General features: G+C 48.7%; 1 protein-coding gene across 3 annotated transcripts in view; it reads right to left on the bottom strand.

Moving 5' to 3' along the window:
• The window catches only part of SLC24A5 (solute carrier family 24 member 5), a 197,753-nt gene that overhangs the window by 105,350 nt on the left and 80,085 nt on the right, over positions 1-12,318 (bottom strand). For all 3 annotated transcript variants that reach the window (XM_085644202.1, XM_085644204.1, XM_085644203.1), the window contains exon 5: positions 2,727-2,827. In XM_085644202.1, the coding sequence (XP_085500328.1) occupies positions 2,727-2,827 (101 nt within the window). The remainder of the gene's footprint in view (positions 1-2,726; positions 2,828-12,318) is intronic.

The raw sequence follows: 12,318 nt of genomic DNA, 5'->3' as shown, positions 1-12,318 counted from the left end.
GTTTTAGCCATTTTGCAAATGGTGGATCATAGCACAATAATCCACTGTTTGGCAAAAGCAGGCCTTAGTTGGTTGGCCTAGTCTTGGGTTTTTTAATCTTTTCTCTCTGGTCGGCTGGAGCCAGACTTTGATGCTTCTTCTGTGCCTTTCTGAGCAGTCCGCAATCTCTTGCAGTGTCCTAAAGGGATCCTCATTTTCCACCCATTTAAATTAATATATGTTTGCCGCTTCTATGGGCAATTATGAGAATGTTTTCTGTGGGATCAGTTTGTTACACTGTTGATCCTCAGTCCTGCTCTTTGATTGCCCACTATCTGAGCTTCACAGATTCTGTTTCTGCTTATCCAACATCAAGGGATAGCGGAGTGATAATCTGCTGAAGCTGAATGCCCGCAATACTGAGTTTTTGATCCTAGGTCAAGACAGTCTGTGGAACCATGTCAATTCAAATGTTTATTGCGGAGTTAGTAAACACCATTCCAAATCGCATAAGCAGACATAAGTAGTAAATTAGCTTTAAAAAATGCACTAAATGCACCAATAAAGTACATCAATTAAATAGAACTAATTTCTGAACAATGTCTCCTGGAACTTTGCATCATATTTTTTTCCAACTTTCAGCAGTAGCCCCTTTGAGTGCATATGCTATTAAGCTCCAACCGCACAAATATATTTTGTACGAAATAGTTATAACTATTCGGAGCTTAAAAAGACGCTTTTTAATTAAGTGAGAGAATAGTTAAAAAATGTACAGCTCTGATTTATAGCTGTTTATCTGTCACCATACTTTGACCGCCTGGGCACAAAGCCTAATACCTAAACGTCTGAATGATAGGATTAAAACAAGCATTGGCATAGCCAATAGGTCTCGCTTTTAGGACCTTATAAGTGTTTAGCCATGCAACAGTTGCATAACTAAATACTTATAAGGTCCCAAAAGCGAGGCCTATTGGCTATGCCAATGCTTGTTCTCTTTTTAAAGTAATCAAAACTTACAATGGGGAGGCAGAAAACCGGGATTTCGCGAGCACCCTTTACTGTGATAATACGATGGATGTTCAAGTGATGTGTGAATTTATGTTTAATAGGCCTATTCCAAATAACATGTTTTATTGGTTCCATTTATTTTTACTTGCATGGCACATATATGATAGACAGATGGTAGAATGCAATGCTCTATTTAAGAAGATCCTTCATTGTGATTCGTGTGAGTTTTCCTTAGCGCGAACTCGACCCGAAGGTATCCAAGCGCTTTATATGAGAACCAGTTGCGTTGCAGACTGACACGTTAATTTTGCTAGACACTGAGAGATTAATTGATTTGCCCAGAATCACAGGATGTTGAGCGTCCCTGCCGAGGCTCGAACCCGGTTCCCCAGCTTCGAAGTCGACCCTCTAGCCATTAGGCCACATTCAGGTTACTTTGCCGCGTTGAATACATGATTAATGCTTTGTTGTTTTTCATTTTTAAAAAGTTACGAAAAAAGCATTGAAAGTGAGCCTTGTCACGAGGCATTACATCAGTGTAGTAAAATAGAATCTGATTAAGTAGGAGATTTGAGGAGATGTCCAGGTTTCTCTCACTGTAAAGTGGTCCTAATGTGGAACACCGGAGGCAGTAAGCACGGTTTCTCTACTAAATGCGCTTCACTTTGACCTTTGCATTACAATAATACATTAATAAGGGGGGCTTGGGGGGGGGCAGGCGACCGAAGGGAGTCCCCACCCCCGGGCAGTTTGGGAGGGGGCGTGTGGGGGGGCGTGGCTGGCCCCGCGCGGCCTTTTTTGAATGTTGGGCTCCTTTTTCTAACTAAATGCAGCCCAAGTATAAATACTTTGGGCGCCTGCTCCCGGCCACCATTTTAGGTTTGGTGACCTGGTGGCTGGGAGCTAGGCTAGTGGTGTGTTTTTTGTTCCCAACCTCCCTTCCCCACAAAAAACACTTTTGTTGGTTATTATTTTTCTTTTTTCCACTTTCGTATTTTCGGGCGGTTTTCTTGGGACAGGTGTGCAGGGGTTTGTATACGCTTGTATTTTGTCGCTTGGAGCAGGTGCAGTGCGGGGGTTATGGTGAATTTTGGACAGTTTTACCGGAGGTTGGTGGAGTTATGTTGTTGAGTTGGGTTATCGACAGGGAAAGGATAGGTTGGTAACTTTAGTTCGGTTACACAGTTTGGGGGCCGATAGCTGTAAAGGGGCAGGCAGGGGAGTTTGGTTAACGGAAGGTTTGTATTTAGAGATTGTTGGGGGGATTATACAGGAATGTAATGTTTGATATTGTTGTAATGTTGTATTGTACGGGCGGGGGCGGGTTCGAAGGAATTTAGGGGAGGGGGCGGGGGGCGGGGTTAGGTATGTTATATTTAGTGAGGTTTAGTTTTGGAAGGCGTTTCGGCCAAGGTTTTAAAATTGTAATGTGCACCTGTCTCCAATAAAGCGGCCTTTTACACACAAACCTTGGTCAGCGGCCTGCTTTACCCCCCCACCCCTCCCTCCCAAAGATATTCGTGTCACTTCGCTTGCTCCAGAAACAAGGCCTATCAACGCGTGCAGTGAGTGACAAGTGGTAAATAAGAAGCACTACCCGTGACCTTCACCTCTGCACTCGATCTTCTCTGTGTCACACATTTATTTTTGCAGTATATGCCATAAGAACAATGGGGAGTTAATGGCTGTGGGCAGTTCAAACAATGGCAAGCGATAAACTGAGGGTACGTCATACTTACCAGTATACGTTATTGTCAGATATAATAGCAATGACGGCTGCTACGCTGATGGCGTAGGCCAGGCAGTCTCGGAATAAGGGCCAGCAGGACAGCCGGGACACCTGCAGAGAAGAGGCATGTCTAGGTCACCATCTAACACAACACCATGTCTCTCCGAGCGAGGTTCTTTTTACTACAAACTAATTATACGGTATTTTCACAATAATCTGGACCGTGACAATTGCATTAAATGAACACATTTGTAATTGTCCCCATCCAGCTTTCTTTCTGCCATTTAACTTTATTTAAATAATAAACCCATAAAAGCAGAACATGTTGCCAGCCAGAAAACTAACAATGATATAGACCAGTTCTTTTCCTGTTTAGTAAAATGTGACTTCAACTTCTCTCACAAACAGGTGTGTGGACATTTCTGGATTCAGGAATGATTTGACTCGAATCGATGATTTACTTTCAGAACAGTCCCGTACTTACAGTAGAGCACAGCCGTGAATGAACAGCAGATCTAAATCCATCTAACTCCCAATAAAGTTGTGAAACCTTTGTAAAAGATTTTGTTAAACTTGTTTTTTATTCAGGATACACAAAGCGGCAATATATAGTATGAGCATATACATTATCTATACAGTACTTAGTTTTTGCTGCAAGCGTTTGGCAAGTACTTGTCAGAGCATGTGTTACAATCAGAATGATAAAGGAGCTGAACATCCCTATCTTTAGGTAAATGAGTAACAGCGATTAAACATATAACCAAGAAAAGAAACTGGGCGGCGGAAGGCAGAGCAGTACTTCTCATATTTCTTCCAACAGGGACCAGTGTGGTTTTATGACTATATCCATCCCAACTCCCCTATGATGTAGCTAGTACCGAGGCCATGCCCCTGTGTATCTCCTGCAGTGTGTAGCTGGGTAGCATCCAAGGCCGCAGGGAATTCACAAATCTCCTCTCCCCGCTATAACCCGTCAGGCCCCCTTGCCTCCCAAAAACTTAAACTTCCAGGCCTGTCGGTATTGTCTGGGCAGTTGGGGCTCCCCCCCATGTCTGTTTGCCAGGGATCCCAGTCTGCGAGGGAGTGTCAGCCCCCTCAGCCATCCGCTCAAGGGTCCGCAACTTCTCTAGCAATAGTCCACATGTCTCCAAATCCTCTTCGGCATTCTCGTCCGTGCGGACTATACACAGACATCGTCCTTCAGCCACTCCCCAGTCACACATGTCTGCTATTCATCTGGGCAGTTTAGGGGGCACTGCTGTGTCCAGTGTATCACTATGGGGTGGCTAGAAAGCCCCAGTCCCAAGTTCTCAAATTTACATTGCATTCTGGTCTTTGACTTTGGGAGAGGTAGGACCCCTAGAAGACAAGGTTCAATCGTTGCCTCGACCCAAAGGCCCGTCGTCTCTTGGAGTTTCTCCCACACCCTTAATCAGTAGGGCTTGAGCCGAGGGCAATACCACATCATGTGGATGAACACAGCCATTTCAGCTCCGCAACAAGGACATCCCGGGAAGCACGTTGCATTAAACCGTGCTAATCTGAGGGGGGGTCATGTATGTGCGGTGCAGGTAATTAAAGCGAATGAGCTTGAAGTGAGCATTGCTGGCCACTTCCCGGACCTGTGCAAACACTCGCTTCCATTCACTGTCTGTGAGGGGTATTGGTAGGTCTGTCGGCCATCTATTCCAAATGCTGGAAACGTTGACATTGTGATCGGCATTGAGTGCTCAGTATAAGTGAGAGATCAACCCCCTATAGGTGTCTGGGTCAAGAATCACCAACAAGGTGTGGGACTTTACGTTCCTCGGGGAAGGAAGTTCAAAGCTCCCGTGATGTGCGTGAGATTTTTGCATATTGTAAAAAATGCCCCATCGGAATCCCAAAGCATTCCTGTGCTTCAGCAAATGAGAGAAAGGATCCGTTACAGCATAGGTCACCAGCAGTGATGCACCCTCCCTCAGACCACCCTGTCAAGTGCATCACATATCGAACATGGCAAAAGCTGCTCCGCCATTGCAATGGTAGCGTTCGTGCAAATGGCGGCTTCCGCAGAACCAATATGACCGGATGTTCCCAGACCCAGTGACTTGTTGAACCACCAAAAGATACTCCAGTGGAGTTCAGGATCCCATCATTGTGGAAATCTGGAATAATTTCCGTTAGCATAAGCTGAAGCCATCTTGGGTATGGCATCCATTTTGTTGGCTTTGTAATTCTCCCATCCTCTGCAGCTCGTCTTTTTTCCCTGCATGTGCTGTCTATTTTAGTTGACTTCCTAACCCGGCTAAAAGCAATATGCATGCTAAGAGTTTGTAGCTGTCAGAACACCTGGTCTCAGACTCAACTGTCTGAAATCTCTTACTGCTTACACAAGCACTCCTGCTCCCCCTCCCACTTTGCTGAGTAAGTGATCTCCCATCTGCCCATGTTCGTCTGTAACTATTCCTGTGTAGGCATGTACCTTCTATTTGTATCCACATGCTTACCAGAGCAGAAAAAGCTGTATATAAGGCCTGTGTTCTGTGACTTCAATGCACTACCTCAGGCAGCACGAGAGTGCTGTGTGGACGTAGTCCCACTCATGAGTGATTAATAAACTTGCTATTTGAATTCCAGCTTCAGTGCCAATCCCTATTTTGTTGGTCTAAGGACCCGTGGACAGAAGGGTGACCCCTGCACCGGTGTGCTCATTAAAAGGCACATTTCCCCATCATGAGATATCCAGGTAGACTGTTCTCCCATCGTCCATCTGCCAGGAGGTCCTTCTCTACATTGGGGCCCTCCTCACACCAGAGTGCTGCATATTGGATAAGAGCAGTGAGATAGTAAAGATGTAGGTCCGGGAGGCCCAGACTCCCCTATTCCATATCCAATTTTAGAGTCTCCAATTTTACCCTGCAGCACTTTCCAGCCCAAACCAACGATAGCATGAGCTTATTAAGTGTCTTAAAGACGGATCTGGGTATAATTCAGAAGGAATTCTGCAGAGCATACAAGCAGGATGGTAGGTGCACCATCCGGGCCAAGGCCACTCGACCCATGATGGAGAGAGGGAGGAGATTCCAAATAAGAATGAATGACCGTAAACCCATGATTATTGCCCCCTTATTCAATACATATTGCATATTGGCTGAGTGTGTCACCTGGATTCCTAGGTAGCGGAAATAGTCACACTCCCATCGTAACTCCGCTGTGGGGAGGTCAGCCACCTCTGTAGTTATTATTGTAGCAAGTGGGATTAGGACGGAATTCTGATTATTGACTTTCAGTCCTGACACTGTGCCAAATCCGGACAAGATTTCCAGAAGAGTGGGCATTTCCTCCTCTGGGTGAGCGAGATACAGCATGGCATCATCCGCATATAAGGATACAACATGTACCTGGCCACCCACCTTGATGTCCCAACTAATTGTGTCCCTTCGTAGTCAGATTGTCAGAGGCTCAATCTCAAGGGCGAATAGGAGTGGGAACAACAGGCAGCCTTGCCTCGTTCCCTGTCCGATAGAGAGAAGTTCAGAAATTACCCCGCCATTGCATACCCTAGCAGTCGGTAGGTTATACAGAAGCTGCACCCAGGGAATATATTCCTGGCCGATGCCCATTCTGGTCAGTACCTCCCAGAGGTATTCCCATTCCAAGGCTTTTTTGATGTCTAAAGCAGCAGTACGGATGTCCATATTTGCTTTGGCATGTAAGATGCGGGATAGCCTTTGTATATTTGTATGTGTGCCGCGGCCTGGCATGAAACCCCACTGATCTGTGTGGACCAGATGTGCTATTACCTTATTCAGACGCATTGCCAGTGCTTTAGCCCAATATAGATAACAGCCAATATAAGCCTAGCGTGTATGGGTTCCTACGTGGTTTAGGGAGCATTACAATCTAGGCCTCTCTCATGGTTTGTGGTAGGTCTCCCTCCTGCATTGTCTCCAGAAGGTGAGTAAGCAGGAGATCTGCATAGATCTGGAAGAATTCCACCGGTATACCACCCGGGCCCGGGAATTACAGTGGGCCATGTCGGCCACTGGTTCCTTCAGGTCCTCTAGCTGAATCTCTGGGTTAGGTCCCTCATGTTGGCTATCAGTGAGGTTAGGAATTGTGAGGTCATCCAGAAAACAATCCAGGACGTCTGGAGCCACCAGTCTTTTCTTTGTATACCGAGGATAGGGGAGCATGTAATAGGGAGTTAATACCATGTTGTATGGATACGTGACTACCATATGGTTGACAGAGTGTGAGAATGAATGGGAGAGAACGCTCGCGCTTAAGCAAACATGCTAACAAGCAACCCGATTAGTCCCCCTCCCGGTGAAGCAGTTGGCGGTATGCGCGTCACACTATGCAGTCTAATCTGTCCCTTTTTTCTCCCACTCTGAGTTGGGCATGCAGCAGTGTCCCTCCCCATGCAACCCAGTCAGGTTTAACTTACTGCAATCCAAATACAGCGTTTTACGCCTTGGTCCGGTCCCTCTCCAATTGTTCTCTTAGTCCACCCACTCTGGAGCAGCATTCCCCATGTGTCACAATCTTTAAGGTTTCCCATTCTGTCCCCCTTCTACTTGTGGATCCCCAGTTATTGCCAAAGTAGGTTTTCATCACCTCCCTTAGTTCCTCTCTGAATACGTCATCTTTTAGTGTGTCTGGCTGTAATCTCCACAGTGGGACTCTAGGGCGGTGTCACTGGGGCCCCCATTCCAGGAGCACAGGGCATGGTCTGAGAGGTATTGTCCCAGCATCTATGTGCGCAATACCATCACCGCAGCCTCACCCAAAAGTAATAATCGGTCCAATCTACTAAAAACCATATGTGCGGAGGTGTAACAGGTATATCCCCTGCCCCTTGGGTGCATCGTGCGCCACACGTCCACATATCCTAGCCGGTCCATGACCCCACAGAGTGTCTGTCATGTTTGGTTTAGAGAGTGCCCTGGAGGGGATGTTTATCCAAGAAGCTATCCAAGACGCACTTAAAGCCCCCAGCCGACACCACTGTTGTGCTCACACAGGGTAGAAGAAGGGCCTCTGAACGTAGGAAAAAAATCACTGCCATCAATGTTGGAAGCATAAATATTCAACAGGCAGTTCTCCTTACTATGCACATCTGCATGCGTCAGGACAGACCTCCCTCTACATCAGCCTCGCTACTAAGAATCTTAAATGGTATCTGTGGGGCTACACATGTAACTACCCTTTGGGAATATGTGAAGAAAGTTGTGGAGAACATATGGCCCCTCCATTTTTTATGGAGTTTTGCGACCTCTGAATCTGTGAAGTGTGTTTCCTGCAGCATTGCTATATTTATGCCATGTCTGCGAGGGTAAGTGTGAACTCTATATCTCTTAATGAAGGAATTCAGGCCCCGTACGTTCCAGGTTACAATTTTAAACTGCTATATTGTACAATTCCGTCGTCTATGCTCTGCCAGTGCTGCCAACAAGAACATAATAATAACCGATCCCTTCTAACCCCAGGGTAAAAACTGCAGGAACAAATTGCGCCTCCCCAATCATGTGCCCAACCCCAAACTCCTACTGAAAAATCTGATTCTAACAGATCATACTCAACTGTTAAACACTAAGATGAGAGGCAGGTCCGATCTCACCCGTTCCACATAACCCGCAAACACACTACAGTCAACCAGAGTCAGTACAATACTGGGTAGAGGAGAGTCCCCAGCATGGCACCGGGTAGCGCCGTGCTAGAGTCCGCCATCCGTGCAGCTGCTCAGTGCCTCTCCCGCATCACTACAGAAACACCCGGTCACTCGTAATGCATGTATTCCATATATACCCACAGTCTGCCATCGGCGCACTCACTTTTCAACCCTCGTGCCTGTTCTAGCCCCATCTGTGTCCACGTAAATGCTGGGGATGAGGGCCCCGCAGGTCAGGGAGTCTATTTGTGGCATATCTTCTACAACAACTCTGGTACTGGAGGTCCGAATTTGAGGCAGTCACCACCTCCACCAGTGCTTTGGCTTCCTCTCGCTAAATTTGCATTCGTGACGGATAAATGTGAGATAACCGTCCATCCTCTCTGTCCAAGGTGGATCGCTCCAGTTCCAGAGATCCATCCTGCCGTAGCACTACTCTCTGAGAACAGAGGGACGATTGTTTATTGTATTGTCGGCACCTTCTAGACCTGCGTGAGCGCTGCGTGCCCCGGGATGGAGTAACTGTTTCTGGAAATCAAAAAGGTTGCCCCTCAACCTGGTACTGTCAACCAGTCCCACACTGCTTCGGGGTAGGGAAGAAAAGAGAACAGCCATTGTGCATTACTTTTAGCTTAGCTGGGCAGAGCAGCATATATTGCAAATGCATTGCTCTCAGCTTCTGTTTTACACTAGTGAAGGACATTCTCTGTTGTTGGATCAGCCAAGTGTAATCTGGGAATATGCGTATTGCATGATTTTCAAAGGTGGGGTCTCCCACCCGCTGGACCTCTTAGAGGATACAGTTGCGGTCGCTGTAATTTAGGATTTTTGCTATAAGAGTATGGGGTGCAGCACCAGCAAGATGGCTCAGGGTCAATGACCGGTGAGCTCGTTCGATTATAAACAAAGAAGACAGGGAGGCCTCTGGCAATAGGTCTTTAACCCACTTTTCTCAGAACTACTGAGGGGTTCTTCCCTCATTACCCTCCGGGAAACTGACGAATCGCAGAGTACCTCTCCCGGAGCAAGCTTCTGCGCTGCACTCTCGGATTGCATTCTTTGCTGAGAGGTCTGAGAACGCAGTTATCAATACTGATACTCAGTGACAGTTTCCTCTGTGACAATGGAGCGCTCCGCCACTGCCCGGAGGTCCACTCTCAACAGGCCTACGTCCAAGGATACAGCTTCTACTTTTGCTTGCACTGCCGCACTAAAGGCATTAATGGTAACAAGGATCTGAGCTCCGGTGGGGTCCATTCATAGAATATCAATTTTCAACATGGGGTCCTGTGGCAAGTCCGTACATGGGGGTGCACCCTGCAGAATATATTTATCGATTTTTGTCTGCAGCACCACTTCCTGTGGCCTGTCTTTTCCCTACACTCCACTCGTGTAGGCCTATGGCACCATGCAGGAAGTGATATCTCTCCGTGCAGTCTATGCTTCCACTCCTCAGACTGTAGGATATTTGTGGGGGCTGACAGGGCAGCTGAGGGCACCCCACCCAACAGCCAGAAGCCTCTCTCCACGTACTGGAAATGATTAGCCAACATGGGTTCCATATTGAGATCTACCACGACTTGTAAGTGTGAGGTTGGATGTGGGGGATTGGTGAAACCAATTGAGCAAAGCGGCGTAAATCCAGCCACGTGGGGAACCAGACAAACACGCCGATTTGCTGAGTGGTCCCCCCCAGCCACTCGTGCCAGGGGGAGTGACGTGTGCACTCGTATGTAGTTGGTGGGAGTCAGAGAGAGCTCCCATCCACAGCGACCTTCAGGCTAAGTATGGGTCCGCAGATAAGATTTTTAGAAATTCACTATCATATTGCCCGTTTCCGTAGTCCAGGCGGCTGGTGATGAGGGCCTGGGTGACTGTCTTCCTGGTTTCGGTGGGGATCCACCTGAAGATTTTTCGGAGCATGCGCAGGGTGTTGAAGCAAGAGGACGAGACGGCGTTGACTTGTTTGGTCATCGTGAGCGAGGAGTCCAGGATGAATCCCAGGTTGCGTGCGTGGTCCGATGGTGTTGGCGCGGAGCCCAGTGCTGTGGGCCACTAGGAGTCGTCCCAGGTGGATGGGGATTGTCTGAGGATGAGGACCTCCGTCTTGTCTGAATTCAGCTTCAGGCGGCTGAGTTTCATCCATTCTGCGACGTCCTTCATTCCTTCCTGGAGGTTGGTTTTGGCGGTGGCTGGGTCTTTGGTGAGGGAGAGTATCAGCTGGGTGTCGTCAGTGTAGGAGATGATGTTGATGTTGTGTTTGTGTGCGATGGCGGCGAGGGGGCTCATGTAGATATTGAAGAGGGTTGGCCTGAGCGAGGAGCCTTGGGGTACGCCGCAGATGATCTCGGTGGCTGCTGAGCGGAAGGGAGGGAGGCGGACTCTCTGGGTTCTGTCAGAGAGGAACGAGGAGATCCAATCCAGGGCCTTTCCTTGGATCCCAGTGTTGAAGAGGCGGGTTGTTAGGGTGCGATGGCATACGGTATCGAAGGCTGCCGAGAGGTCTAGGAGGATGAGAGCGGTAGTTTCCCCGTTGTCCATCAGGGTCCTGATGTCGTTGGTGGCTGCGATGAGGGCGGTCTCGGTGCTGTGGTTGGCACGGAATCCGGACTAGGATGGGTCGAGCGAGTTGTTTGCCTCGAGGAAAGCGGGCAGCTGTTTGTTGACGGTCTTCTCGGTGACTTTAGCCGGGAAGGGAAGAAGAGAGATGGGGCGGAAGTTCTTGAGGTCTTTGGGGTCCGCTGTGGGTTTCTTCAGAAGGGCGTTAATTTCTGCGTGCTTCCAACTCTCAGGGAAGGTGGCGGACGTGAAGGAGTTGTTTATGACGTTCCGGAGATGGGGTGCGATGATGGTGTCAGCTTTGTTGAAGATGTGATGGGGGGCATGGGTCAGAGGGGGAGCCAGAGTGGATAGAGTTCATGGCGTTGGTGGTGTCTTCAATGCTGATGGGAGTCCAGGCGCTGAGTTTGGTGGTCGGGGTCGTTGGTTCGATGACTCGAGGTGTAGTCTGGGTCCCGAAGCTGTCGTGCATGTCTGCGATCTTGCGGTGGAAGTACGTGGCGAGGGAGTTGCAGAGGTCTTGTGACGGTGTGATGTCGTTGTTGCTGGCACTGGGGTTGGAGAGCTCTTTGACAATGCTGAAGAGTTCCTTGCTGTTGTGGGTGTTGTCTAGCCGCTCTTTGAATGACCACCTTTTGGTGGAGCAGATCAGCTGGTGGTGTTCGCGGGTGGCGTTCTTGAGGGCTGCCATGTTTTCTGTCGTTCGTTCGTGGCGCCAGGTTTTTTCGAGGGTTAGGCAGGATTTCTTTGATTCTTTGAGGGCGTCTGTGAACCATGAGGTTTTCCTGTTGCTGGTCTTGCCTGGGGGGTTCTTCAGGGGGGCAAGGTCGTCGGCGCAGTGGGTGATCCACTGTGTGAGGTTGTGGGCTGCGTTGTTGGTGTCAGCTGGCGGGTTCTAGCTCAGCGATGAGAGGAGCTGGTCTGGGGCGATTTTGCTCCAGCATCTGCAGGGGGTCTGTTGCGTGCGGTGGTAGGGATGTATTCTTTTTGAAGGTGAAGTGGATGCATCTGTGGTCAGTCCAGTGTAGTCCGGTGGAGTGGCTGAAGGAGACGTGGTTGCTGGCAGAGAAGATGGTGTCTAGCGTGTGGCCCGCCAGATGGGTGGGGGTGTTCACCAGTTGCTTGAGTCCGAGGTTGGCGAGGTTGGCGAGCAGGGTGGCGGTGTTGTTGTCGCTGTTTTTCTCAAGGTGGAAGTTCAGATCCCCTAGGAGGATGCATTCTGGTGAGGCTAGGGCGTGCGGGCTGATGAAGTCGGCGATGGTTTCGCTGAATTGTGTGCGCGGGCCCGGAGGTCTGTAGATGAGCGTTCCTCTAAGAGTGGTCTTGGGGTCGGTGTGAATCTGGAAGTGCAGGTGTTCGGCGTCGGAGAGTGTGCCTTCGGTGTTGG

The sequence above is a fragment of the Triturus cristatus genome, chromosome 3_1 (genome assembly GCF_964204655.1).
Source record: "Triturus cristatus chromosome 3_1, aTriCri1.1, whole genome shotgun sequence".
NCBI lineage: Eukaryota > Metazoa > Chordata > Amphibia > Caudata > Salamandridae > Triturus > Triturus cristatus.
Note: the sequence above shows the minus strand (reverse complement) of the source record. Positions and strands in the feature narration are given on the sequence as shown.